At 47.9% G+C, this 27500-nt stretch overlaps 2 protein-coding genes and 1 non-coding gene across 10 annotated transcripts in view; all 3 read left to right on the plus strand.

Annotated features, from left to right (window-relative positions):
* The window catches only part of LOC132467921 (prominin-2-like), an 18891-nt gene extending 4520 nt beyond the window's left edge, over positions 1 to 14371 (plus strand). The window contains exons 6-24 of one of the 2 annotated variants that reach the window (XM_060065501.1): positions 1243 to 1306; positions 1840 to 1929; positions 2855 to 3018; positions 3312 to 3377; positions 4061 to 4124; positions 5304 to 5454; positions 5701 to 5859; positions 6618 to 6741; positions 6997 to 7079; positions 7201 to 7285; positions 7854 to 8000; positions 8431 to 8499; positions 8784 to 8873; positions 9183 to 9236; positions 9568 to 9648; positions 9823 to 9891; positions 10910 to 10999; positions 13150 to 13280; positions 13983 to 14371. In XM_060065501.1, coding sequence (XP_059921484.1) covers positions 1243 to 1306; positions 1840 to 1929; positions 2855 to 3018; positions 3312 to 3377; positions 4061 to 4124; positions 5304 to 5454; positions 5701 to 5859; positions 6618 to 6741; positions 6997 to 7079; positions 7201 to 7285; positions 7854 to 8000; positions 8431 to 8499; positions 8784 to 8873; positions 9183 to 9236; positions 9568 to 9648; positions 9823 to 9891; positions 10910 to 10999; positions 13150 to 13280; positions 13983 to 14115 — 1914 coding nt within the window. In that variant the 3' untranslated portion in view covers positions 14116 to 14371. The remainder of the gene's footprint in view (positions 1 to 1242; positions 1307 to 1839; positions 1930 to 2854; positions 3019 to 3311; positions 3378 to 4060; positions 4125 to 5303; positions 5455 to 5700; positions 5860 to 6617; positions 6742 to 6996; positions 7080 to 7200; positions 7286 to 7853; positions 8001 to 8430; positions 8500 to 8783; positions 8874 to 9182; positions 9237 to 9567; positions 9649 to 9822; positions 9892 to 10909; positions 11000 to 13149; positions 13281 to 13982) is intronic. The other variant, XM_060065502.1, reaches the window with a different exon arrangement.
* A 56-nt stretch (positions 14372 to 14427) lies between these two features.
* Positions 14428 to 14498, plus strand: trnag-ccc (transfer RNA glycine (anticodon CCC)). Its single transcript has one exon. It is a non-coding gene; the product is annotated as a tRNA-Gly (tRNA).
* Positions 14499 to 15053: 555 nt separating this feature from the next.
* On the plus strand, positions 15054 to 25456 carry LOC132467923 (cytotoxic granule associated RNA binding protein TIA1-like). Of its 7 annotated transcripts, none has more exons than XM_060065503.1 (13): positions 15054 to 15281; positions 16122 to 16218; positions 16540 to 16638; positions 17324 to 17378; positions 17525 to 17612; positions 17809 to 17884; positions 18534 to 18654; positions 18771 to 18866; positions 19130 to 19214; positions 19508 to 19649; positions 20746 to 20784; positions 22040 to 22191; positions 23810 to 25456. In XM_060065503.1, the coding sequence occupies exons 1-13, from the start codon at positions 15250 to 15252 to the stop codon at positions 23946 to 23948; spliced, it is 1221 nt and encodes a 406-aa protein (XP_059921486.1). In that variant the 5' UTR covers positions 15054 to 15249; the 3' UTR covers positions 23949 to 25456. The 7 variants fall into 7 exon arrangements, with proteins under 7 accessions (XP_059921486.1, XP_059921487.1, XP_059921488.1 ...); XM_060065504.1 differs by having other exon boundaries at positions 22043 to 22191; XM_060065505.1 differs by having other exon boundaries at positions 18534 to 18642.
* The last annotated feature ends 2044 nt before the right edge of the window (positions 25457 to 27500 follow it).

The raw sequence follows: 27500 nt of genomic DNA on the forward strand, positions 1-27500 counted from the left end.
TGGCTCTTTAATGTATTTGCATTGTACTAATATGCGTTCATTTTCAATGGGCATAAATGTGTATGAAACAGGTGCATCCCAATTTTTTCTACATTAACATTATAGTAATTAAATGGCCTTTTGAAAAAACCGAATTCCTTGTATGTGTGAGCATACTTGGCCAAAAAGCTGATTCTAATTCTAATTCTATAAGCCCCTGTGGCACGGCCTATGTTTTTTTCCTTAATGGCATTTTTTTCCCCCTTACATTACTTTTACTTGAATACTTTTGAAACCAGTACTTTTATACTTTTACTTAAGTTAAAAGCTTGAGTTGATGCTTCAACTTCTACAGAAGTCTTTTTATACCCTAGTATCTATACTTCTACTTCAGTAACGAATGTGAATACTTTTGAAACCTCTGCGTGGGACCATGATCAGCCCTTTAGCGTCTGAACGTGTCCGAACAGACCTGGTCTTATTTTTAACTAATATGACTAGAGCTGTCAGTTAAACGCGTTATTAACGGCGTTAACGCAAACCAATTTTAACGGCGTTAAGAAATTTATCGCGCGATTAACGCAATTATTTTATTAAAAAAAAAACTTTTTTTTTTTTTTTTTTCTCTGGCTCAAAACAAAGAAGCAGTAGCCTGACTGCTATGTTCAAATGACATTTGTTCAAAGCAGTCCTTTAATTGCACTATAGGCTCTTTTTTTGTATCGCCCTGTTTTGATCAGTATATGCCAATGTTGTTATCAATAAAAAATCATTTGCACAAGGCAAGCCGATGCACTTCACCATGTTGATAAGAGAATTAAAATGAGAAGAATTATGGGACAAAAAAATCAAGGGATATTTAGCATAGAAAAATTATTTGCAATTAATCGCGATTAATTGTGAGTTAACTATGACATTAATGCGATTAATCACGATTAAATATTTTAATCGCTTGACAGCTCTAAATATGACGTAACTTAACTTAAAGTGTGTATAACTTGATTGCAGAACCTCGTCCGAGAACATGATGTCTGACTGAGTCTCATCAGAGAGATTGTTATTGTCAATGTTGGGGAAGACTACCTCTCCCATAATCCCATCTTAAGTCAGGACTCCATCAAACGTCTACTTTGTTTTTGATTTGATTGAGCGATCCCTAGTGCAGAAATTACATATCATACCTTTAAGTCTGTCATTATGTATTTGTCTCTATAATATTAATAATATTCAGGACTTTCATTAAGTTTTTTCATGTTGTTACAGGAAATTGAATCTGTGTTGGAACAGTACAGCATTCCAAAGGCAGCCATCTCGCGGAGTATAGAAGGTAACCACGGCTTTGTGTGTGTGCCGGACATCGTCCAAGTGTGGTCGGTGTCACATCTTTAAGGCACCCAGTGCAACTTTCGAGGCTTAAAAATAAACATTCAATTTCTAGTCTTTTTTACACGTAGTAAGTTTCAATAACTCCATACCATTACATACCGACATTTAAGCAGCAAAGATGAGACGTCGTTGTGTGGTGAGAACTGATACAAAATCGATAACAACAACAATGCCGCCATTTTCTTTATTTTTTGTAACCTACAATAAATAAAGCAGGCTTCCAGTCAATGGAAAAATGGCTTCTCCCCACCGGCGATTGTTGTTGTTTACGATTTTCTATCAGTTCTCACCACACAACGACGTCTCATCTTTGCTCCTTGAATGTCGATATGTAATGGTATGGAGTTATTGAAACTTACTACGTGTAAAAAAGACTAGAAATTGAATGTTTATTTTTCATTGAATGTTTACATAAAGTTGCACTGGGTGCCTTTAAAGAACAGGATTTTGTTTTGGTTCTTCACCACCTTTCAGAGATGGACGACACTGTGGGAGAAACGATCGTCGCACGATTACAAAGTCCGTTCCAGGAGGCCCTCGCAGCTTTCTCCACTGCTGTCGGAGGTGAGCAGGAGGTCGAGGGTCTGGGTGGAGGGTCTGGGTGGAGGTGTCTGTGTTTGGGCGGAGGTGTCTTGGTCTGGGTGGAGGTGTCTTGGTCTGGGGGGAGGTGTCTTGTCAGGGTGGAGATGTCATGGTCTGGGCGGACGTGTCATGTTCTGGGTGGAGCTGGAGGGTCTGGGTGGAGGTTTATTGGTCTGGGTGGAGGTGTCTGGGTCTGGCTGGAGGTGTCTGGGTCTGGGTGGAGGTGTCTGGGTCTGGCTGGAGGTGTCTGGGTCTGGGTGGAGGTTTCTTGGTCTGGGTGGAGGTGTGTCGGTGGTTTTCTGCTGAGTGATCGCTGATCCTTTGAATACAATGCTAGTGTGTTTGTGTGCTGTGCCCTGGTGAGGGTGGAATGCTTGTTTCAACCCAGGGGTGTGTCTGGGAAGGTGCATACTTCACACTGGGCCAGGGGTTGGAACGAGGAAACGCCGGCGGTCAGGGCTCAATGCTGATTCGTCAGCCCCATTGTCTCGGGCGCTATTTTAACCCCCTAGCCCCCACACACACACACACACACACACACACACACACACACACACACACACACACACACACACACACACACACACACACACACACACACACACACACACACACACACACACACACACACACACACACACACTTATTGTATGTTCTGCAACTTTGCACTTAAAAATAGTACTTAGCTTTGTGTAGCATCTTATCCTAGCTATTTTAGTCGACTACAGGGAATGGGTTAACCTAGCCATGGTTGGTGCTTGGCACTTGGTTCTATGAACATCCTTACAGTACCGACAGCGATATATTGTTGATTTTCTTCTGACAAATGTACTTCTTTGTAAAATGTAAGTCTGTTTGGATAAAGCGTCAATGCCCTCAATGTGAATGTATTTTACCCCCCACATAGATGCTAATAGGACGTCTGAGACCCTTCGGTCCATGGAGGAGATCCGGGTGTCCCTCAAGGAGAGACAGATCGAGCTTCAGTATAATCTCACTAACCTCAAGGCCAGTCTGGAGAACCTGACGGAGGTCTGCCCCGGCTGTGAAACAGATGCAGATTACAACAAGGTTTGAAGAAACATCAGGAACACACAAGCCCCAATCAGTGACCGACGCTTCTGAAGAAAACATTAGTTCTGGGAGTGCTTGGATTAGAATAGATTAGATACATCTTTATTAATCCCCTGCAAATGCCCAGCAGCAATGGAAAAACACAGGATAAAAACACAATACAATAAAAATACAAAGTACTAATGCAAACAAAAATAGATGCTATGAAAATGCTGTAAATTGTAAATGGGTGGGTTTGTAGTTATTAGCAGAATAACATGTGTATCTGTGTTTTGTTTGTGTGCCCGTAGATAGAAAGTGAGGAGAAACGGCGGAATTCCATTCCACTTGATTCCTTACGGTTTCATGTGAATAAAGTGAGCGAGAGACACATGTATTATGACACCGCCATTGTCTCTGGATGTGTGATTCCCTGTGTAGAGTTCATCAACGCTCTTCCTTGTGTTAGTAAAAAATGAAATGTCCTCAGCCAAAGCCGCCGGTGAGCTGAGGGTAGAATCGAACCTCTGATCAGAATAACACTTTGTTTTTTTTCGACATGGACCCTATTTATTTAATTTCTGATCATTTTCTGTTTTAGGGACAAATGCGGACAAAATGATCAGTAAATAGGGTTTGACATCCACCAAAAATACTACCCAGCCTGGCAACACTAATGCAGAGCGATACAGAGCGAGAGAGAGAGAGAGAGAGAGAGAGAGAGAGAGAGAGAGAGAGAGAGAGAGAGAGAGAGAGAGAGAGAGAGAGAGAGAGAGAGAGAGAGAGAGAGAGAGAGAGAGAGAGAGAGAGAGAGAGAGAGAGAGAGAGAGAGAGAGAGAGAGTGGGGGGGAGGAGGGGGGGGGGGGGGGGGAAAGAGAGAACTGACTGTGCTTTTTTAAGAGAAAGTTTTTGTGGTGAGGATTACAAATAAACTGTGTTTGAAGCTGCTAGTCCAGAGTTTCTGGTTGATAAACCATGGCCTGCAGACAGAGTAGAAGGAACAGAGGAAACAAAGGAACAAAAGACTCACAACTTAAAACTATCATGACCTTTCTTTCAGAGCAATCTCACGTTCCTCAGCATCAGACAGATCTGCTCAAGACAGCTCGCACCCACCATAGAGGGTGGGTTTAAAACACGTCTGACATGTTATTACCAAGTCCTGGTATCACTATTATCATTATCATTATTATCATGTCTGACTATGCCTTATGATGTCTGTATATCTATCTGTCTAACTCTAACTCTTCCTGTCTGTCTGAGACGTGACCACCTATTTTTATGGGGTGATTTTTAACACAGTTGTACTTAGGTACAAAAACATGTTTTAAGCAGGCTACCTGGATGTCTGTCAACCCATATGTCATAACTGTCTGTCTGTCTGTTTATCCTAATGCCTCTCTGTCTGTCGGCTCTACTTCACTATCAGTCTGTCCGTCTGACTGTGCCATTCCATCTGTGCGTCTTGTTTCTCTGACTCTCTGTCTGTACACCTGTCTGTCTGTCTGTCCGTCTGTCTGTCTGTCTGTCTGTCTGTCTGTCTGTCTGTCTGTCTGTCTGTCTGTCTGTCTGTCTGTCTGTCTGTCTGTCTGTCTGTCTGTCTGTCTGTCTGTCTGTCTGTCCGTCCGTCCGTCCGTCCGTCCGTCCGTCCGTCCGTCCGTCCGTCCGTCCGTCCGTCCGTCCGTCCGTCCGTCCGTCCGTCCGTCCGTCCGTCCGTCCGTCCGTCCGTCCGTCCGTCCGTCCGTCCGTCCGTCCGTCCGTCCGTCCGTCCGTCCGTCCGTCCGTCCGTCCGTCCGTCCGTCCGTCCGTCCGTCCGTCCGTCCGTCCGTCCGTCCGTCCGTCCGTCCGTCCGTCCGTCCGTCCGTCCGTCCGTCCGTCCGTCCGTCCGTCCGTCCGTCCGTCCGTCCGTCCGTCCGTCCGTCCGTCCGTCCGTCCGTCCGTCCGTCCGTCCGTCCGTCCGTCCGTCCGTCCGTCCGTCCGTCCGTCCGTCCGTCCGTCCGTCCGTCCGTCCGTCCGTCCGTCCGTCCGTCCGTCTGTCTGTCTGTCTGTCTGTCTGTCTGTCTGTCTGTCTGTCTGTCTGTCTGTCTGTCTGTCTGTCTGTCTGTCTGTCTGTCTGTCTGTCCGTCCGTCCGTCTGTCTGACTGACTCTCTGTCTATCTGTCTCTCTGTCTGTCTGCTTTTCTTCCCTATCAGTCTGTCTGTCTGATTGAACCTTTCCATCTGCCTGTCTTGATTGTCTGACTCTCTGACTCTCTGTCTGTCTGTCTGTCTGTCTGTCTGTGTGTCTGTGATCGGTCCTCCAGACCTGCTGTCGGAGCTGAACCACACCCAGGTGTTGCTAAGGAACAGCAGCCAGGGTTTCCCCTCGCTGCTGTCCCTTCGTCGGGCCGTGACCGACCTCAGGGTCTCTGTCAGGAGGGCCGGGGGTCCGCTCGACCACTACGACCACGCCAGGTGGGTTTACTGGTCCTGGTTCTACTGGTCCTGGTTCTACTGGTCCTGGTTCTACAGGTCCAGGTTCTACTGGTCCTGGTTCTACTGGTCCTGGTTCTAGTGGTCCTGGTTCTACTGGTCCTGGTTCTACTGGTCCTTGTTCGAGAGCTCCTGGTTTCTTGTTTATATAATGATTATATTTCTGTTTTCATTCCCTCAGAGTAAAACGCTCTTTGCCCCCCCTATGTCCTCTGGCGCCCTCTGCAGGTGGGCGGTGGGTGTTACACTGTGCTTCGTGCTGCTGGTGACGGCTGTGCTGCTGCTGGCCGCCGTGTCCGTGGGGCTGCCGCTGCTCTTCAACCCGGCCGTGTACTCCCGCTGTCCTCACGCGCGGCTGGAACGCACGGCCCTCTGGATGTTCCAGATGTAGGTACCTCCTCCGTCGCCATGGTGACCCATGATGACTCTCCTTTAGATTCAATATTTTATTAATCCCTTTATTCATTTTTAATGTCACAATTCTTGTGCTGAAAAAAAAATCATGGATGAATAGAGAAAATATGAACCCTAAAATACATTATGGCAATGCAACATACAAATATATAATAGAGAAAAATATGTACACAAAAATGTGCATGCAAGATACATTATATAATATAACTATAAAGTGGCAGAACTGTCGGGATGTTGCACATAAAATTCTGTTCTATCAGTCCATCTACAGATATATCCCATTGATCTGTTGTATCAGTCGATCTAAAGATATAAACTATTGTCCTTTTGTTATAGTTGATATATATTATTGATCTGTTGTTTCTCTTGATCTACAGATATATACTATTGATCTGTTGTAGTTAATCTACAGATATATATTATTAATCTGTTGTTTCTCTTGATCTTCAGATCTATACTATTGATCTGTTGTAGTTAATCTACATATATATATTATTAATCTGTTGTTTCTGTTGATCTAAAGATACATACTATTGATCTGTTGTAGTTAATTTACAGATATATATTATTGATCTGTTGTTTCTGTTGAGCCACAGATATATATTATGGATCTGTTGTATTACAGAAATATATCATTGATCTGTTGCATCAGTTGATCTACAGATGTATTCTATTGATCCGTTGTGTCAGTCGATCTACAGATGTATTCTATTAATCTGTTATTTCCCCAGTTGTATTCTGTTGATGTGCGCGTTCTCATGGCTGTACATCATCATGGTGTTCATCACTCTCTTCCTCGGGGGTAACGTCCACACCCTGCTGTGTCAGAGCTTCACCAGCAGAGAGATCTTCCCAGTAAGCCTTCCATGTCAACGTCAACCCTTTTTCAATACTTATTTCAGATTAATTAAACCGCTTTGCGGATGAATCATCCATCATTCAAGAAGTTAATGGTGTCACACACACACACGCACGGATGCACACACGCACGAACACTCACACAGGCGACATCACGCCCTTAAGCACTTGATCAACAACATCACTGAAGTATTTGTACATGACTTGTGTTGTACAACATGACCTTATCTAACACACTGTTTACTTGGCCAGTTCCTGGACAAGCAGGAAGACTTGTTCACCAGTCTGCTGAACCATAGCACCCCGATTCCACTCAAGTCCGCCAGGATCTTCCGGTAAGACCTTCCAGACTCTCCCCTTATCGACTCCTGAGAACTGAGTCTCAGCCGGTCGGACAAGACTTTCCTGTTTACGTCTGAGATGTGTTAAACTCATCCGTGCGGGATTGTGTTTCAGTGGCTGTCAGAGAGGAGAGTCCTTGTTCCTCAGCATGGACATGGACCAGACCTTTGACCTGGAGAAGTTCCTGGACCCCGCGAAGGTCTGCACGACTCTGGACCGCCTCAGATAGCCCGGACGTACTCACACTTGCTGTTTGTCCCTTCAGAGCTGTTATACACAGCCAGACACACGTCACGTTTAATAGATCTAAGATCTCACATAGAAAGAAAGCAAACACAGGATTGCAAGGCCATCGTCAAACATTTGTACAAGACTTGATTCACGAAAGGTGTTTCTCGTGACCGTGATTCCTGCTTTACTTTTTGTTATTAGGGGAAATCATATCATGTAACGTAAAATACCTCAAGGTGTATTTAATTGGTCTATAGCGGTATTTCCCTGGTTTAAGGCTTCAAACAATCTGTCATTGATTTTAATAAAATGAACTGATAGGGTTTTAAAAGTGACAGAAGTCGGATGTGTAACAGAGTGCAGTCTATAATTGGTCGTACGGTGTGAACCTAACAATATCTTACGTAAATATAGATAGATAAACGTAAATACCGATAGATATCCATTCATTTGAAGCGGCTGTGGTGGGTTTTCATGGCGCGTGTCACCAGCACAGGAGAGGCTTTCTTAAAGCCTGTGCGATCTGTGTCCTCCAGTACTTTACAGGGTTGAACGAGACTCTGCAGGACGTCTCAGTGAGCGCGGAGGGCCTGAAGCTGCTGTCTGACGGCGGGAGAGAGGCTCTGCTCACGTACCAGGAGATCGACCTGGAGAGCTACCCCTACGACGCCATGACACAGCTGGTACAGCGAGACCTCTCCTCTGCACCCCCCGCTCTTGTGTGTGTGTGTGTATGGGGGGGGGGGTGTCTGTGGTGTGTGTGTGTCTGTGTGTGTGTGTGTGTGTGTGTGTGTGTGTGTGGGTGTGTGTGTGTGTGTGTGTGTGTGTGTGTTTGAGAGATAGATCTGTGGGCAGGCCTGTACGTGTGTGTGGGTTGGTGGGCGGGTGAGTGGTTGTGTGTGTGTGTGTGTGTGTGTGTGTGTGTGTGTGTGTGTGTGTGTGTGCATGCCTACGTGCGTGCGTGCATGTATGCCTGTGTTCGTGTGTGTGTGTGTGTGTGCGTGCGTGCATGCATGTGTGTGTGTGTGTTGTCATCTCTGACATCGGGATGTTCTAATAGCAGAGGTCTCCCCACTGTGTGTTACTCCTCTCCCTCCTCCTCTCCTCTCTCAGTTGGGAAAACCCGTGGTGAAACAGAACCTCCTCGACTTAGCCAACGAGCTGAAAGAGAAGGCCCAAAATGTGAGTATGTTGGCATGGCAATGCTCAGAGGCCCCCCTTATCTGGGGGGGGCGGGGGGCTGTTGCAGTGATGTCACGGCCAACTCTGGCTCTTTCTTGCTCTCTCTTTCTCTATATCACTCTCTCTCTTTCCCTCTTGACCCTCACACACTCTCCCCCCACATCTCTCTCTTGCTCTCTCTCATTCTCTCTTTCTCTCATGTCATGTCTAACTCTCTCTCTCTCTCTCGCTCTCTCTCTCTCTTTCTCTCTCTCTCTCTCTCTCTCTCTCTCTGTCTCTGGCAGGAGACTGTAGATACCAAAGCAGCTCTACTGAAAGCAGCTGGGAGGGCTCGTCTCCTGCATGACCAGACGCTTCTCCAGTCAGCCGACGCTGTGCGTGACGCTCACACTCAAATGAGATGAGAGATAAATGATTATCCATGCTCCCCAGTCAAATAATAACAAGAGACGAGGGTGTGTGTGTGTGTGTGTGCGTGTGCGTGCGTGCGTGCGTGCGCGCGTGCGTGCGTGTGTGCGTGTGTGTGTGTGTGTGTGTGTGTGTGTGTGTGTGTGTAATGGCGACCATGTTGACATTTCAAGGCAGTAGGAGGTAGATTTGGCTCCGGTGTGAATGTGAACTCTGGGGGACGGGGTGTGATGCTCTACTGTTACCCTGACAACCGTCTCCCTCCATCCTTCCAGGCCAACATGAATGAAAGTGTCAAGACCTTGAAGATCATCAGCCAATCATACGGGGTACCTAGCATTCTATATCCATAAGGTTTTGTTTCCTCGACTCCTGTTACCATCGCAAACGAGAATATCTGCTTTAATGCTACATCGTCCTCCGCTCTGAGTTCACTCTCCCTCCCACTCATGTGCCTCTCTCTCTCTCTCCCTCTCTCCCTCTCTCCCTGTATCTCTCTCTCTCTCTCTCTCTCTCTCTCTCTCTCTCTCTCTCTCTCTCTCTCTCTCTCTCTCTCTCTCTCTCTCTCTTTGTCACATGTTAATCTTTCAGGGGTTTGTCCTACAAAGAATGTGTATCCTAATCGATCTATCTTCCATATTTTTCCCTCACACTCCGCAGGTGAATGTCATCACCACGCTGAGCCGCTTCGACGCCACCCAGACCCTCCTGGACCGTCAGGCGCCCCTCATCTCCGCCAACGTGAGTCCCACCCCGCTCCCCTGGATTTCCCTGGGGGGTAATCTGCTAGGACTGTTATCGTGACGGTGGACGGTGGAGTCAGCCCACGTTTCATTTATGATCCTCATTACTTCCCTGCCCTCCCTGCGCCCCCCCCCCCCCCCCCTCCGTAACCCCCCCCCCCCCCCCCCCCAGGTGTCCCGGCGCACCTTGGAGAGTGGCGAGCAGCAGCTGCTCCGTTACCTGGCCTGGGCCCGCCGCACGGTGGGTGAACACCAGGAGAAGTCACGCTGGCGACGTCTTCCTCCAGATTAAAACCCTCTGCTGCATAGAGAGGAGGGCGTCTGGTCAGTGGGGGGCTCTCTGACGACAGGATGGTGAACCTCACAGGGAACAGGGCTCAGTGGGGGGCTCTCTGACGACAGACGGTGAACCTCACAGGGAACAGGGCTCTGGTCTGTGGGGGGCTCTCTGACGACAGGATGGTGAACCTCACAGGGAACAGGGCTCTGGTCAGTGGGGGGGTCTCTGATGACAGACGGTGAACCTCACAGGGAACAGGGCTCTGGTCAGTGGGGGGCTCTCTGACGACAGGAGGCTGTGCACTACGTGTGCTGTTTTGGTCCAGGGTTCAACGTTATCAGGTTCTTTGGTACTTGACATGTTTTATCGTTTGTTTGAACAAACACTTCAGCACCACCGCTCTCGGCCTGCCGACAGCCATCTCTGCACAGCCTGGAGGATTTCCATTTCATTAAACAAGATATAAATGTTTTGTGTATATATGCTCACGTGTGGTAGCGGTGGGCCGATGGGGAAGGAAGGTTTTAACGTCCCGACGTGAATTCTGACGATTGCTGGGCCCCCGGTCGTCCCTCAGTGTTGGACCCTGCAGTCGTAGGCAGACGTCGTGTTCCTCCACAGCTGCTTGCTGTCGTTGTGGTGAGGCAGGTAGAGCAGGTAGAGCAGCCTCTTGCTTAGAGTTGTAGCAAGTCTGGCCGTAAGAACAACATGATGAGTCAGCAAAGCAAGGCAGGATCTTAACTAATGGAACGATGAGTGGCCAAAATTAAACCACATCGAGAATAAAACAAGTTTGCCTCGTCACAGCCCAAATTAAAACGGCTTCTTTGGAAGTCAGCTGACTGCTTTAGTCAACAGTTTTGCCCACGGGGGAAGGATGCACGTCTTTGGAACGTTAATGAGCATCAGCATCAGGTGTCTGACAGCGCTGCGGTGCAGATGAGAGTCCTGAATGGTGAGGTGAGCTCTGTGTGCGCAGATCCTGGAGGACGTGTTGGGGTGCGGCTGGCTCACCAGGTCGGTGGACAACATCTACACGGCCGTGTGCCTCAACGTGGTGGACCCCTGGGTGAGAACCTGATGCCATCGCCTCGTCGGACCCCCACCTCCCCTCGTCTCCCAGTACCTCAGCTCATATCGCCTCATCTCAACTCCTCATCTCACCTTGTCTCATGTCTCCCGACCTACTTTCATTGAATGCTCCTCGCCTTCTCCTTTCACCTTTCCACATTTAATCTCATTTCCTCCCACCTTTCTTCCTCTCGACTTTTCTCATTTAGTCTCACTTCCTCTCACCTTGTCTCCTCTCAACTTTCCTCATTTAGTCTCACTTCCTCTCACCTTGTCTCCTCTCACCTTTCCTCATTTAGTCTCACTTCCTCTCACCTTGTCTCCTCTCACCTTTCCTCATTTAGTCTCACTTCCTCTCACCTTGTCTCCTCTCACCTTTCCTCATTTAGGCCGAATCTCGATTCTTCCCCTTGCCCCTTTTGCTTTGTCTTTGTCTTTGTCTTAACCCTAGCACTTGCAAGTGTAAGGGCCAAGGGCTGAGATCTTTCCCCTATGAAATGAGACGCCACTCGGTTTCGGGTACGTCATCATTCATCGTCGCCAGCTGGCTGCCCCGTCACCAGAGCGCCGAAACGCCAATAAAAGCCAGAGAAGAAGAGCGATATATATATATATATATATATATATATATATATATATATATATATATATATATATATATATATATATATATATATATATATATATATATATATATCTTAGATGCTGCCGCCATCGTTGAAGAGTTGAGGGTGTGTGTAGCATAGTGGTGAAACGGATCAGTGTGTCCACGGTTCGGTTCAGATAACCGTTTTGGGCCTCGGTTTCGGATACGGTTCGGATCATGTCCGTGATAGTAAAAAGGCGGACTTTTTTTTGACGGAGGGTTTGGGGGAGAAACACAAAAATGAATGAGACCCACAGGCTATTTGCAATGTGTTAATTGACTGCAATCAGACAACTTGCAAGGCTTTTTTGTGCAATAAATGTTCCCCTAAATGCATTTGAAAACATGGTGCACTGAGTGTAACATGTAAGGGATAACGGCCGACGAGGCTTAGAACTCTGGCGACGAGCGCAACGAAGTTTAAAGCCCAGTTTGTTTTGAACGCTGACAGGCTGAAGGGAGGGGCGGGAAACGTCTCATTGGCTCGGGCAGCACTGGAGAGAATGCATTCCGCTGGGTCCTAAACACCCTTTTGTATCGGACGTAGGCTACGGTAGGCAAAATACGCTACATAAGGCAATGCCTTCATGAAACCGAAATCCGCGGATCTCCAGAATGCTCCGAACTGTGGTAAACGAACCGAACGGATTCGGATACAATTCGAATCCGCTGCAGCAGGCCTAGCATCTAGCTGGCAAGCTACCATATAAGCCAATGGAGTGGTGGTATACGCGCTAATTGTATCCTAAAACTACCGTTTGAAAGCTTCAGACCTACAATACTATGCATCGTTCGTGTAGCACATTTCAGATCAAACCGAGTCATTATAAACATATAAAAAGTTGTGTAGATAGCTGTAAAATATTCCTCGCATCAAGCAGCCATGTTTTTTTTGAAAATTCCCGGTTTCGCTATGTGCTCTGGGATAGCCCTTGGAGGAGCAAGTGAGCTCTCAAATCATCTTAAAAATAAGGGGTACATAGCACTCAATCTTATCCCTTAATCTTGATCAAATTGGGTATTGAGACACCACTAGCTCTCACATGAACGCGCAACTTCAAGGGTAAGGGGGAAGATAAGGGGTAAGGGGAAGTATTGAGATTGGGCCTTAGTCTCACTTCCTCTCACCTTGTCTCCTCTCACCTTTCCTCATTTAGTCTCACTTCCTCTCACCTTGTCTCCTCTCACCTTTCCTCATTTAGTCTCACTTCCTCTCACCTTGTCTCCTCGCACATTTCCTCATTTAGTCTCACTTCCTCTCACCTTGTCTCCTCTCACCTTTCCTCATTTAGTCTCACTTCTGCTCATCTTGTCTCCTCGCACCTTTCCTCATTTAGTCTCACTTCCTCTCACCTTGTCTCCTCTCACCTTTCCTCATTTAGTCTCACTTCCTCTCATCTTGTCTCCCCTCAACTTTCCTCATTTAGTCTCACTTCCTCTCACCTTGTCTCCTCGCACATTTCCTCATGTAACCTCACTTGTAATCTCTGTTAATCCGACAGAACGGGTTCTGGTTGAGTCTGGGCTGGTGCTGTGCCTTCCTGGTTCCTGCTGTGTTCCTCAGCCTGTATGTGACCCTTCGTCTGCCCCCCCACCCCACGGCTCAGCTCCAGGCCTCCGCAGCCTTCACTGGGTAAGAGAACCCTCCCACACAGGGCAGCCATGTTTGTAGTCCATTATCATGTTGTTGTTGTAGTTCAGGGTGTCCCTGTTTTCCTTGTCAACCAATTTAAAAAGCTAAGTATAAGCACACTTATTAATAGTGATAATAATAAATATTATTGATATATCCCTTGCACAGTTAGAGAATGCTTTACAGTAAAAAAAAAAGTGTGTAGCAAACCAAATATAATATTATCTATAAAATAGCCCACATTTCAAACCTACTGGTGATACCTTAACATTTACATTGAGGGCATTTAGCAGACGCTGTAATCCAATGTGATGTAAAATAAGTACATTTATCAGAAGAAATAGAAACAACAATATATCGCTGTCGGTACAGTATGGATGTTCACAGAACCAAGTGTCAAGCATAACAATTGCTAGGTTAACCCATTCACTGCATACAACAAAGATAGCTAGTATATGGTGCTACACAATACTAAGTACTATTGTTAAGTGCCAGGACGTACAACATTCAATAAGTACGTACATGAAGTGCCAGGACGTACAACATACAACAAGCAAATAAGCATGATACTGCAAAACAACAGAGCTGAATGTCTCAAGAACAGACAGGTGTTTGTATCATCATCATCATCATCATCATCATCATCATCATCATCATCATCGTCGTCAGCCTTATGATTATGATTCTGTCTCTGTTCTGCAGTTATGATGATCCCGACATCTCGCTGAAGAAGAAGCCATACGATGAGAAGGAAGGAGAGAGCCACCGCTCAGAAGAGAAACCCAAATCCAACATCTACATGACCTTATCAGAGCTCGGTGATTTCAACGATTAAACGTTAGGCAGAGATCGATGGAGATAGTGTAAGGATGCTTCGTGTGTTTTAAATTCCGTGAGGCCCCTTCTCTCTGCTGCTCAGTGTATCTGGGTAATACCCGGGAAGAAATATATATTATAATTATATAGATCAAAGCTGCTCATGTTGGTGCAAAAAAGATGAAGGTAACAATAAACGGGTAATGAAGGACGGTGGTGGTATTTAATTGTGATGCATTTGTATCATCTATACTGCAATAAAATAATCATTGCAATCAAAGGCTCGTCTACCTAGGACAACTCCATGTTATCTGCTTCGTTCTTACGGACGGCGCCGCTGGTGTAGTGGTATCATGCAAGATTCCCATTCTTGCGACCCGGGTTCGATTCCCGGGCGGCGCACGTATTTTGCTATCACACCAATCTATACTTAATTTGCTATATATCGGTAGATACATGTGTAAATATATTTAACAACCGTCAAATTAGTTGTATTTTTTGGTGCGCTGGTTATTCTTTAATTATTAAAGAAATTATAATAATAATCACCCAAAAGAAACAAAAATGTAAGGTTAAATTAAATTTATTTAGCAGACGCTTTTATCCGGAGCTTCATACAGAAACTGCATTCAATCATGAAGATACTTCCAAAATGTGGCAGAACAAAACATGCAATAATGCATCATAGACGTGTCAAAACAAAACGCTTTTCAGCAAGCATACGCCTATTAATGACGATTTAACATGAATTTATATCAAAATATATTACGATAAAACGTTTTTAACACAAATGTTGGTGTCAGAGCGGGTTCGATTAACCGCCGGTGGCATGTCCGTCAGCGGGTTCGATCCAGATGTCAAGCTGGGCTACGCTTCTGATGCACGCTACTCCGCTGACGTATACTACGCCGTTGGCGTACGTTACGCCAGCGTTACGCCGCCGCTGACGCTGCGTCTCCGCCTTCTTCAACGTCCCATTGTTTGCATCAGACCGAGAGGCTGTCTGCGCCGCCGTGTTCCTGGAGAAGAAGACTCGGCCTACCGACCCTCATTTAAACGAACCACCAGCGGATAGCCATCGGGAACCGCGGGAACCTTCTCGAGTTTCTCCGTCCGAAACCCTTTGTATGTTAACGGATTAAACCACCGAACCATGATGATGGACGACGACCAGCCCAGAACCCTGTGAGTAGCGCGCGGACCCGGCTACGTCCTGCAGCCCCGTAGGTTAACGAGGACCTGGCTACGTCCTGGGTCGCTTTAGGTAACCAGGGGACCCCGGCTACGTCCTGCCATGGGTCGTATCTGTTTTGTAACACCGATATTAGACTGCGTCAGTCCGGGTCTAGATCGGGTCTAGGCACAGCCACCCAGGACCCGGGTCATATTTCGGAATGGATGGTATACCCGTGTCTAGCAACAAGGACCCTGGCTATCTCCTGGAAAGTGTGTGTGTGTGTGTGTGTGTGTGGGGGGGGGGGTCGGCCCTACACAGCCTGCCTCAAAATGAAAACCGGGGTGCTAACGTTAGCTTAGCCGCTAATGCTAACGCTAGATTCGATCAAAACCAGAGCGGAGGCCCTGATGCTTTAAACACTTTCCCGACTAGAGAGCGTCACGTTCGGCCCACACTGACCCGTGAGTCTCCCTTCTCCGGGTTTGACCGGGAGCCGGCGGGTCGGGTGTTTCTCTCTCGGGCAACCCCTGTTAGCCGCCTAGCTCGAGGCCCATGTGAAGCTTGAGTCTCCCCCGGCGGGCTGCAGAAAGACCGGCCACGTCAACGCTCAGCCGGACGGCCGGGAAATGAGGCGCCAACAGGGCGTCCGCGGGTCCGACTCGTGGGTTTCATCCAAAGCGCGGCCGCCCCCCACGGCGGGGGAGACCCCGTCTTTGGGTTTTGTTTGCGTTTGTTATCCTCTGAGCCAGGACCGAGTTTGGAGCTAGCCGTGGTTAACTAGCCTTTGTTTGCTCGCTCACTTCCTGTTTCACAAAGACTGAGTCTGACTTGTTCCCGTGTGATCGCAGGTATGTGGGGAACCTGTGCAGGGATGTCACCGAGCCGCTGATCCTAGAGCTGTTCCAGCAGATCGGGCCATGCAAGAGCTGTAAAATGATTATTGACGTGAGTGTTCTCCTGCTTGACTTGAGGCCTACAGTACCCACAAGCATTGTGATCAAAGCCCTGTGACAGAAACGTGCAGGTTCCAGACGTCACCAAAACACGTTGGAGGAACGCATCCTTGTAGTCTACAGCCTAATCTTAATGTTTTGGTTAATTGTTTCAAACATGGAAATGCATTATAATTATTAAAAAGACGTGGATGCTTTTGTTTCTATCCTGCACAGTATAGCTAGCACGCAGGTTGATACAGACCTGAAGCATGTTGACGTGATTGTCGTCCGTTGCTCTCGTGATAAACGCTCGTGTTTTTCCCTCGGGCAGACGGCCGGGAATGACCCCTACTGTTTCATCGAGTTCTACGACCACAGGCATGCAGCTGCCTCGCTGGCAGCCATGAACGGACGTAAAATCATGGGTAAGGTAAGTTATCGGACCTCCTCGGTGAGTGGGGCGGGCGATGGGACGCGCCTCTGGTTCAGAACGCTGTTTGTTATCGGGTGCAGCTCTATGCTGGCTCTTAATCCCAACAACGGAGACCCCTTACATCTGAGCCCCTTAAGTTTCAGAGTTCTGCTAGTCTTGAACTCCTTCTACGCCCTGTAGTCGGCAAGTGTTGGTTTGGTTGAGCTTATCTGGTGCTTCACATCCGAAGTGGGCACCTACCTCCCATCCATGGCAGGTTTAACCTACTGCTGGTATTGGATGTCAGTTGCTGATATTACATTTACATTTAGCAGACGCTTTTATCCAAAGCCGCTTGCAGTAAGTAGATTTGAAGAAAGCAAAACAACATTTTGCTGATGGTAAAGTAAGGACGTTCATAGAACAAAGTGCAAATCACTAACAATTGTTAGGTTAACCCATTCCCCGTCTGCAACTAAGATAGCTAGGATAAGATGCTACACAATAGTAAGATCTATTTATAAGTGCAAGGACGTACAACATACAAATAGTGTAAGAGGGGAAGCTATACAGAGCCTAGGTTAGTCTAGCTGATATTAAACGACTATTGGTGGAAGGTTTGAGTGCTGGACGTTTCACCGTGTCATTTTACCCCACCTGGCCTGTTGTCTGTGTTTTCCCCCCCCCCGTCCCCATCCCACAGGAGGTCAAAGTCAACTGGGCCACAACACCAACCAGCCAGAAGAAAGACACGAGCAGTAAGCCCAGATCCTCAACCAACACATCTGTGCTCACAGAAACGCCAGCATCTTCAAGCCAAGATGTCTCTTTGGCTTGGAAGACTGATATTTAATCAGCTGGTATATGTTCAATGTGTATGACCAATGTGGTCTCCTTCCTGCAGATCACTTTCACGTCTTTGTCGGGGACCTCAGCCCTGAAATCACCACAGAAGATGTCAAAGCGGCATTCGGGCCTTTTGGCAGGATATCGTACGTACTCTTGAGTATTGACCGATAAATATATATTGACTAGTGGAAAGGCCCTCAGTGGAAACGCATGACCCACGATAAAGCTGTGGTCAGGAGAACGTAACGTGGATATCTCCCAGAAGTATAAATGTATGCATTACTTTTCTGTGTACATGTTTGTCTGTTTACTCATCTGTACCATGTCTTGTTCTTGTAGGGATGCCAGGGTGGTGAAGGACATGGCGACAGGGAAATCTAAAGGCTATGGTTTTGTGTCTTTTTTCAATAAGTGGGTAAGTTCTGTAGCTCACGGTTCCTCTCATCTAAACAACGTGTCGGTTTGCCCGTCCAGATGAAACAATTGTAGTTTACAGTGCACTCTCAAAACAAGGGTGTCCTGAGCGGGCCATGTGGTAGGACTAAAATATAGCCAGGTTGAGGCCTAAAAAAAAAAAAAAAAGTTTGGTTCCTGTTGGTTGTCAGTTGAGGTCATGGGTAGGTAGGGAATTTATTTATTTTTTTTATTTTATTTTTTCCAGCGGCAGCGAATGATAGGTTGGTTGTTTTCATTTAAAAACGAGAAAATTCGCTCATCCTTGTATAGAATGAAGAGGTGCTGTACCAAAACGTAATTATAGTTTGCATAAAAAAATGGAATTTGTAGCAATTTCGTTGCAAATTTTTGTTATTTTTTTAAAGCTCATAAAATAATTTGGGTCCCACATAAATTGACAGGGTCGGTCGAAAACCGTAACCTGACCAAACATTATTTTAGGCCTGAGATGCTACAAAATGCTAAGGACGCACAACATACAATAAGTGCGCACATGAAGTGCCAGGACGTACAATAAGGGTTAGAGGGGAAGGGGGCAGGCAATGCAGAGTCCAGGTGAACTCGTGAGGGGTGAGTCTTGCGCTAACGGCTCTGCGTGTGTGTTTCAGGACGCAGAGAACGCCATCCAGCAGATGGGGGGTCAGTGGCTTGGGGGGCGGCCCATCCGGACCAACTGGGCTACAAGGAAGCCCCCCGCCCCCAAGGCCAACTATGAAAGTGCGTTGACATGTATGGAGGAGTTTAATTCAGCATCACACCGACACGTTCCCGCTGGGCGATGCTGAGGGTTCCCCGCATGTAAACCGCTCCTTCTGCCCCCCCCCCCCCCCTCCCCTTCCTTTCAGACAACTGCAAGCACCTGTCCTTCGAGGAAGTCGTGAACCAGTCCAGTCCGAGCAACTGCACGGTGTACTGCGGGGGCGTGAGCACGGGCCTGACAGGTGAGACCCGTGTTGATACACAGCTCCACCCTGCCGGTCCCAGCTCCGGGAATTGTTGGGCTGGGGAATAATAGAATAACCGGTTTGTCATTCCAAGGTAGCGTCATCATTTAGTTTGATTGACTTGATTTCGTTAAAGGCGGGAAAGGCAGGTCATGCTGCATTCACCAACCCCCCCCCCCCCCCCACCCCGGGAACCCAACGTGATCCCACTTCTCTCTCTCTCTCTCTCTCTCTCTCTCTCTCTCTCTCTCCCTCTCCAGAGCAACTGATGAGGCAGACGTTCTCCCCCTTCGGACAGATCATGGAGATCCGGGTGTTCCCAGACAAAGGATACTCCTTCGTGAGGTAGGACGTCCAGAGTTACCTGTGTATCTGCAGGCCGGGTGGAAGCGGACATGCTCGTCCTTCTCTCAAGCTATCCTTTTGTCCTTCTCGTGCTGTCTAGTTAACTGTCCATCCCCCCCTCCCTCGCTTGCTCTCTCTCTCTGGATCTCTCGCCCCCTCTCCCCCCCATCTCTCCTTCCAACTCTTGTGTATCTCCCCCTTCTCCCTGGCTCCCTTCCTGTCTGTGTGTCTTTCTTTCTTTTTCTCTCTCCCTCCCTCCCTCCCTCCCTCCCTCCCTCCCTCCCTCCCTCCAGGTTTAACTCCCACGAGGCCGCGGCCCACGCCATCGTCTCGGTCAACGGCAGCTCACTAGAGGGCCACGTGGTCAAGTGCTACTGGGGCAAGGAGACCCCCGACATGGTGAACCCCATGCAGCAGCAGATGGCCCTGCCCCAGGTGAGGAGCCCCCCCTCCATGCCTCTCTCTAAAGGGCTGATTACGGTCCCACGTTCCCGCAACGACCACGCAGACGCTTCCACGCAGTCGTGAACCTTTACGGTTCTGCGGTTACAATTTATACGGTTACAATTTTTGGGAGGCGCACGTCCGGCCCTTGCGTTGGACGCAAGGAGGGTCCGCAAGGACGTAAGGGGTCCGTAACCCCCTTGCGTTGTGTGAACGTGTGACCATAATCGGCCCGTAACGCCTCAAACAACGGCTTCACCGTTGAACCCCAGGACCTCCGGGGGTTCTCAGCGCTGGTTCTCAGCGGGGGGTTCGTGAGCGGCTGGTGGTTCGAGAGTTTCAATGTTGGCGTTTCAACAGCTGACTGTTTCACTTGAAGAGTTCAGCCTCAGTCGTTCCCAGCTCGAGGTTCACTCTGTCTTTAACCGTACACGGAGGCATTGTTGACTATCTGTAAATCAATCTTGTGATTGTTTTTGGATGGGGACTTCAAGGCCCATGTGGGTCCTAAGGCTGGGCCAGGAGTGAACAGCTGGTTTGATAGATAGAACCCCAACAGCCCAGGACTGGAAGAACTTAGGAGAACAGGACATTTGTTATTGTGCTGTGCTACTGTGAGGAGACTAGCGCTGGTTTAGTCATTTGAATACGAAGGAGGACAGAAGATAAAGCCATCGTGTGCTGGGTGGCGCTTGCAGATATGTGCGTTTATGAGTCGGTACACATACCGGCACCAACCGGTTGTCTCCGGTCCACGTCGTGCAGCTCAATAAGACACAAGAGGGGCAGCCCCTCTGTGTGTTCACCGTGTGGTTTCACCCGGGTGCGATAGGGCCGCCAGTGGTCAGAGCTGCACGGTCCAGATAGCGTGGATCCCAGCAAGATCCGCCTTATCTGTTCCATGGTAGAGGAAGTTTAATACGACATGTTGTATTTTAAACCAACCAACGTCACATGTTCTATTAAACCCATGTTAATCAGTGTGTTAACCTTTTTGATTGGCTGTTGATGTGGTAGGGGCGGGTCTAACGAGATGTTGATGTGGGTGCTAACCAATCTTTTACGTTTTGTCTATATTCCAAATAAGGTGGTTAGCGGTGCGCAAGGATTGGCTTCTCTAAAAAATGTATGTATCTAAATATATACACACCTTTATCGGCAATTAATCCAACCCATCTTCTGTCTGTAGTCTTCATTTTCTGAAGGATATTATAATGTGATGCTGTGAGTTGTTAACCTATTCAATCTCAAGGAGTGTGTGTGCAGTGTGTGTTTGTGCAGGTGTGTGTGTGTGCGTTTGAAGGTGTATCTTTGTGTGTATTAAGGCTGAACGATTCGGGGAAATAATCGAATTGCGATTATTTCGACCAATTTTGCGATTTAGTATGCGATAATTTTTTCCTTTTTTATGTTCTGTTTTATGTTCTATGTTTTTTTTTTTTTATTATTATTCACTAAACAAGCAATAAATCATTATATAGTATGAGAAACACAACATTGGAAGCAGTCAACATAGAAACGGCTTTCCTTTAGGCCAGGCCTAGGTGTTGAGATGGATTGATGCATGAATGGATATTATAACATCTTTATTTTACTATTGTATTGTAAAAGAAAAATGCATACGAATCGTACAGATGTCCAGTCAGTAAAAGTAACAGAAATATAAATATATATTTAAAAATAATAATCTTTTTTGCGGTTTGCATATCGTGTTCTATCACATCGCGATGCCGGTTTTGAATTAGATCAATCGTTCAGCCCTAGTGTGTATCTTTGAGTGTGTTTAGGTGTGTATCTTTGAGTGTGTTTAGGTGTGTATCTTTGAGTGTGTTTAGGTGTGTATCTTTGAGTGTGTTTAGGTGTGTATCTTTGAGTGTGTTTAGGTGTGTATCTTTGAGTGTGTTTAGGTGTGTATCTTTGTGTTTAGGTGTGTATCTTTGAGTGTCTTTAGGTGTGTATCTTTGTGTTTGGGTGTGTATCTTTGAGTGTGTTTGGGTGTGTATCTTTGAGTGTGTATCTTTGTGTTTAGGTGTGTATCTTTGAGTGTGTTTAGGTGTATCTTTGTGTATCTGTGTTTAGGTGTGTATCTTTGTGTTTCTGTGTTTAGGTGTGTATCTTTGTGTGTAGGTGTGTATCTTTTGAGTGTGTAGGTGTGTATCTTTGAGTGTGTAGGTGTGTATCTTTGTGTGTGTAGGCGTGTATCTTTGTGTGTATCTTTGTGTGTGTGTGTGTGAGTGGGGGCCATGTGGCGTCCCGGGCGGCTTCCTGGCCGTCCTGAGGCCCGGTGTCAGACCGAGGGCCGTGCGTGCGGAGGCGTGTGTGGGCGCAGTGCCCCCCCCCACCGGCTGACCCCCCCTCTCTGTGCTCTTGTCGCCCCGCAGCAGAACAAGGTGGGGTACCCGGCCGCCCAGCCCTACGGCCAGTGGGGCCAGTGGTACGGCAACGGGCCCCAGATCAGCCAGTACGTCCCCAACGGCTGGCAGATGCCCACGTACGGCGTCTACGGGCAGGCCTGGAACCAGCAGGGCTTCAAGTAAGTACGCCCGCGGCGCGCCGGAGCCCCCACCCGCCACCATCCTCCTCCTCCTCCTCCGTCATCATCATCATCCTCCTCCTCCAGGGGCCGGGGGGGGCGGGGCTACTGGCGCGGGTCCCTCTCAGATCCGGGCGATGGATCGCCATCTTGGGCCTCAGTCGGGGGGCTGGGGGGGGGGGGGGTCAGCCATCTCCCTCGTCCCGGGTCGTACCCCCCCTCCCCCCACCCTCCCCCCCCCCATGTGACGTGTCCAGCGTATGAAGATTGCGACAAAAGCACACCAAATAAATATATTTGAACTTTGGTTTATTTTTATTTTATTTTCTCCATTGATTTGTGTCCCCCCCCCCCCCCCCCCATGGTGGACTAAGGAATACTTCTGTGGTCCCTCTCAGGCGGTCGCCTATCGAACGATGTTTGGTTTGGTTTTTTATCCCCCCCCCCTCACCAGCTCACCATCGTTAGGCTCTCCTGACGAGCGCTTTACAGACCTGGCACGAATGGCTCAGCCAATCACGAACGGGCGTCTCTGGCTCAGCCAATCACAGGGGTCCTCTGAACCCCCGGTCGCTGTAACACCCAGCGGACGTCCGCTTGGTGTTATCGTGGTGACGGCGTGATTGGCCAGGGTGGGAGGGTTATTATGGGGTGTTCTGCCAGGTCTGACTGCCGGCCGTCTAAGCCGGTCCAGAAGTCTTCTTCTGGAGGAGTCTTAGTGAATCCCTCTCTGGTGCCCCGCCCCCACCATCTGGTTATGTTTTATAGTTTTCATCAGAGTGGACATCGTCAGAAGACTTGTGTTTTTTTTGTTTTTTGTATGAATCTGTCAAAGGCCATTTGATTTCAGAAGTGAAATAATTCCCACAGTTTGGTATTTGTGTATATGCCCTCCCTCCTCCCTCCTTTTTATTTTTATACTTTGGTGATTTCGAAAACATTGTTAGAAATTTGAAGATATATGACCGATCCATGTTGAACCGTGTGAAGGGTGAGCCCATGTGAAAGTGTAAGACCCTAATGTCAGATGTGCAGTAGACTCTTCAGAACGACCGCGGTGGTGACGCCGCTCTGAACTTGAACTCTTTAAACTATCGGTCGCCGCTGCCCGTCTCCGCTCCTTTCTCTTTCCTTTTTGTGGAGGCAAATTGTCCATTATTGCCAAAACGTAGACATGCTGCGAGCTCAACTAAAACCACCTCAATGTTGGCAGGTAGCATGCTAGCAACATGTGGCACAGCGTTGGTGCCACAAGGGACTCGTATCGCTTGTTCTGCTTTAGCTGTTAGCCTCGACCTTAGCCTTTAGACTCTGCTGTGTAGTCTGTAGCCTCTGCTTTAGCCTTTAGCTTCTTCTGCTCTAGCCTTGAGCCTCTGCTTTAGCCTCTCCTCTGCTTGTCTCCCCTCGTCTCCCCCCCCCCCCCCCCTCCCCGCTCTGTTAACCCTTCCCTCCCTCTCAGACGTCTGCCCTGCTGTTCACTGTAGCCTGTCCGGATTGTAGCATAACTCTTCATATTTTAAAAACCTCCCCCTCCCCCCTTCGCCTCGTCTCTTCTAACCTGCTGGCGATGTGTCTCTGTGTGTCTCTCTCTCTATGTCTCTTTCCCTCGTTTTTGCAGCCATTTACCGGCCAGTGCTGGGTGGAGTGGCGTGGGGGCCCTGAGTAACGGAGGGGTAATGGAGGCTTCCCAGGGATTGAATGGGAGCATGCTCGCCAGCCAGCCTGGCATGGGAGCCACAGGATACCCCACACACTGAGTTAGACCGGGCGGGACGCTTCTCCCCTCCTGTTGGATTTTTGTTATTATTTTTGGGGGGGTTTTGGGTTAGTTTGTTCTGTTGTCCGCCGTCAGTGAGTCTCTGGCTGCTGCCCCCCCCCCCCGCGCGGGGCAGTGAGACCTCCTGCGACCGCTGGCCGGACTTAAGACTCTGGGCTCGGGTCGTCTTAAAGGGCGCTCGTAGAGGATGTATAAAGGGGTCATGGGGTGGGCGGGGCCTAGGCTGAGTTAGGGAGGGGGGGGTTTGGGTGGGGGTGGGGGGGGGGGGGGGAGGTGCCCTGGGGGAAACTGTTTCACCCGTACAGGTAACCACGCCCTTTTGGTTTTTCGGGGGTTTTGTTTTGTTCCTGGCCGGCGAGACCGGCCGCGACCAGCGGGCCGTGTTTAAGTTAACTGTAAATGAATATAAAACTGTAAAGAGGAAAGCTTTTTGGATTTGCGCTACCCCCCCCCCCCCCTCCTCCCCCCTGTCCCCCCCCCCCCCCTCCTCCACCTACCCCCCTCCCTCAACGAGTTTTACATTTGACTGAACTGCTTCCATTTCCACACCTTTCCGCTGGGGAAGGCGTCGAGGGGTCAATGTCTTTGGTTATTTTCTTTTTTTAAATGAAAACCTTTCAGTCTGGATCATGCTCTAAGTTATAAACTTAAGTTCTATTGTTTTTTTTTTGAGGAATAGAAATCGTTTAGACCTTTTTGTTTCCTCATTTTCTATTGGATTTCCAACCAATTGCAGGGATTCTTGACTCTGCTGTCTCTGTAAGGGCAGATAAATATTGCACAGTTTTCTCTTCTCGTACTTCGACAAATTTTTATCACCAAGAGTTTTGTTTTGTTTTCGTTTATTTTTACTTTCTTTGTGCATTCCATTCCTCCATGTTTAGGACAGCCTCAAAAATATTTTTCCTCCACCTGTAAATAACCACACATTCATTTGAAACCATGTAAGTAAAAAAAAAAAATGCTACTGTTAACTTTGGGTGCTTGCTTTTTTTTTTTGATTACTCGACAGTTAACTCTTAACATTGTTCGTAGCAGAGGGCCACTATCACAGTGCACAACGCGCGCTCCCCATTCTTCCAGCAGGGACTAGGCCGCGCTGGTGACGGCAGTGCACACGTTTAAATAATAAAAGAAAAACCTTCACGACAACGATTCAGATTTTAAAAGGGGTGAGCATGTGTTGACATTTCTGACTTTGTTTTTGTAATAACTATTGAAATGCCAGTATTTTGTATCACAAACCTGTGTGGATTCAATTTTTACACTGTTGCCCTTTTTGCCAGAGAAATGGGAGGCCTACATTATAACTGTTGCCTTATAGAGCTGGTTTCTTTTATCCGACACGGCATTCTTTTAAATTAGGCAGTGCCTACATATTTTCAGACCCGTTCTCCCCCAGGAGTTGGCCCTGAAAACTGATAATGACTCTGCTATGTAATCAATGTTTTCTTGCTTTGTCCAATTAAAATGCTGATGCGAATAAAACCACGTGCCGTGTTCTGTCTCCCCAAACCCCCTTACCGCAGCTGTTGGGTAACTTCTGGTTATAGTAACCAGTGACTGGGCCCCACTGGGAAGCTGAAATGATTTGCTTGAAGTGGTTTTGTGATCTCGAAATCATCCCAATCTCGCGAGGTAATGTTATTGCGAAGCAACGTGAATGTCAGGTCGGTCTCACGAGGCGGGGGGTCCGAGCGCAGAGGGGCTAAACCAACCCGCCTGGGAGCGTTTGTGTTTAAATCATCCACTGTAGCCCACTCAAGTCAAAGAAATGGCTCTTATAAGCAGTCTCATATTTTGGTCCATGGAGTTTAGGGATCATGATCAGCCACCAACACGGTTATAACCGCGGTATGAGGAGGACGTGTAGTCATGCCGTTGTGGTCTTTACTAACGTCAATGGAGTGAAAAGAAAAGGCCAAAATATGCCTATCTTTAATCACAATAGCTCCTTGAAGACATGGCGTACCTCCAGGATCTCGCGATAACGCAGCTGTTCGTTATAAACACGCAGTCGCATCTGGATAAGTGGGTGGGGGGGAGGAAGTGTTTGGATAAAAAGTTTTTACGGCGTGCTTTACACAGTGGAACATAACGTCTGTCCTGTCCTTTTTAGGTAAATGCTTCTGAATTGCCATATGTAATTATACAAAATAAATTACAAACCTTTTCTTAAAATAGTTAGCCTCCCAGTCAGGCAAATTTTCCGTGATTATTTTGGTTTAGTTTAGAAAATACATTGTTTTTAATCGAACCACTAGAGGGCAACCTTTGCTCACCATTTACTGTAGTTACACCGTGTGGCGACGGAGCGGTCCTACCCGCTGTCGTCCACCAGGTGGGGAGCTCCAACCTTCCTCCCCCCGGCCGTTTCCAGGCCCACGTAGTTGATACTATACTCTCCCATACACATATATTGAATGTTGTACGTCCTGGCACTTAATGTACACACTCGTGGTATATTGTACGTCCTGGCACTTAATGTCCACACTTATTGTATGTTGTCCAGAACAGGACAAGATTGTACAGATTTTGAAGGGCCCTGCCTGACCAATCACTAGCATTGTAGCATCAGGTTGCTATCCGCCTAAACATCATGTATTACGTAACAGGGGGACTTGGGCCCTCAGAGCTCTCCTGGGACCTATTCCCTCCAGACGTTAGACTTTACTTAGAGGGGAATATTATACCACCAGGTGTGAGTGTGATTAGCCATGGCGCGCACACACACACACACACACACACACACACACACACACACACACACACACAAAAAAATACACACACTCACACACAAATACACACACACACACACACACACACAAATCTCAGACACAGACAAACCCACACACACACATTAACAACCACACAACCGCACAACCACACAGAAACACACACTGGTCCACCTCCTGTATCACATGACAAATCGAGAGGGACCCCAGTGACCCATGGGGGGTTCCTTCCTACCGCCCCCCCGGAGATAACACAGTGCTGCTCACCCCCCACAGCGGATAACCGTCTGAGGGGGGGCTGTGTGTGTGTGTGTTTGTGCGTGTGTTTATGCGTGTGTTTGTGTGTTCATGTGTGTGCGTTGTGGTCATGCGTGTGCGTTTGTGGTGTGTGTGTGTGTGTGTTCATGCGTGTGTGTGCTTCATGTGTGCGTGTGGTGTGTGTTAATGCGTGTGTTAGTGTGTTCATGCGTGTTTTTGTGTGTTCATGCGTGTGCGTGTGTGTGCGTGCGTGTGCGTTTGTGGTCATGCGTGTGTGTTTGTGGTGGATGTGTGTGTGTTCATGCGTGTGTGTGTGTGTGTTCATGCGTGTTTTTGTGTGTTCATGCGTGTGCGTGTGTGTGCGTTTGTGGTCATGCGTGTGTGTTTGTGGTGGATGTGTGTGTGTTCATGCGTGTGTGTGTGTGTGTGTGTTCATGCGTGTGTTCGTGCGTGTGCGTTTGTGGTCTGCGCGTGTGTACGTGTTCATGCGTGTGCGTTTGAGGTGTGTGTGCGTGTGTGTGTGTGTTCTTGCGTGTGTG

This window comes from Gadus macrocephalus, chromosome 11, assembly GCF_031168955.1.
Source record: "Gadus macrocephalus chromosome 11, ASM3116895v1".
NCBI classification, from domain to species: domain Eukaryota; kingdom Metazoa; phylum Chordata; class Actinopteri; order Gadiformes; family Gadidae; genus Gadus; species Gadus macrocephalus.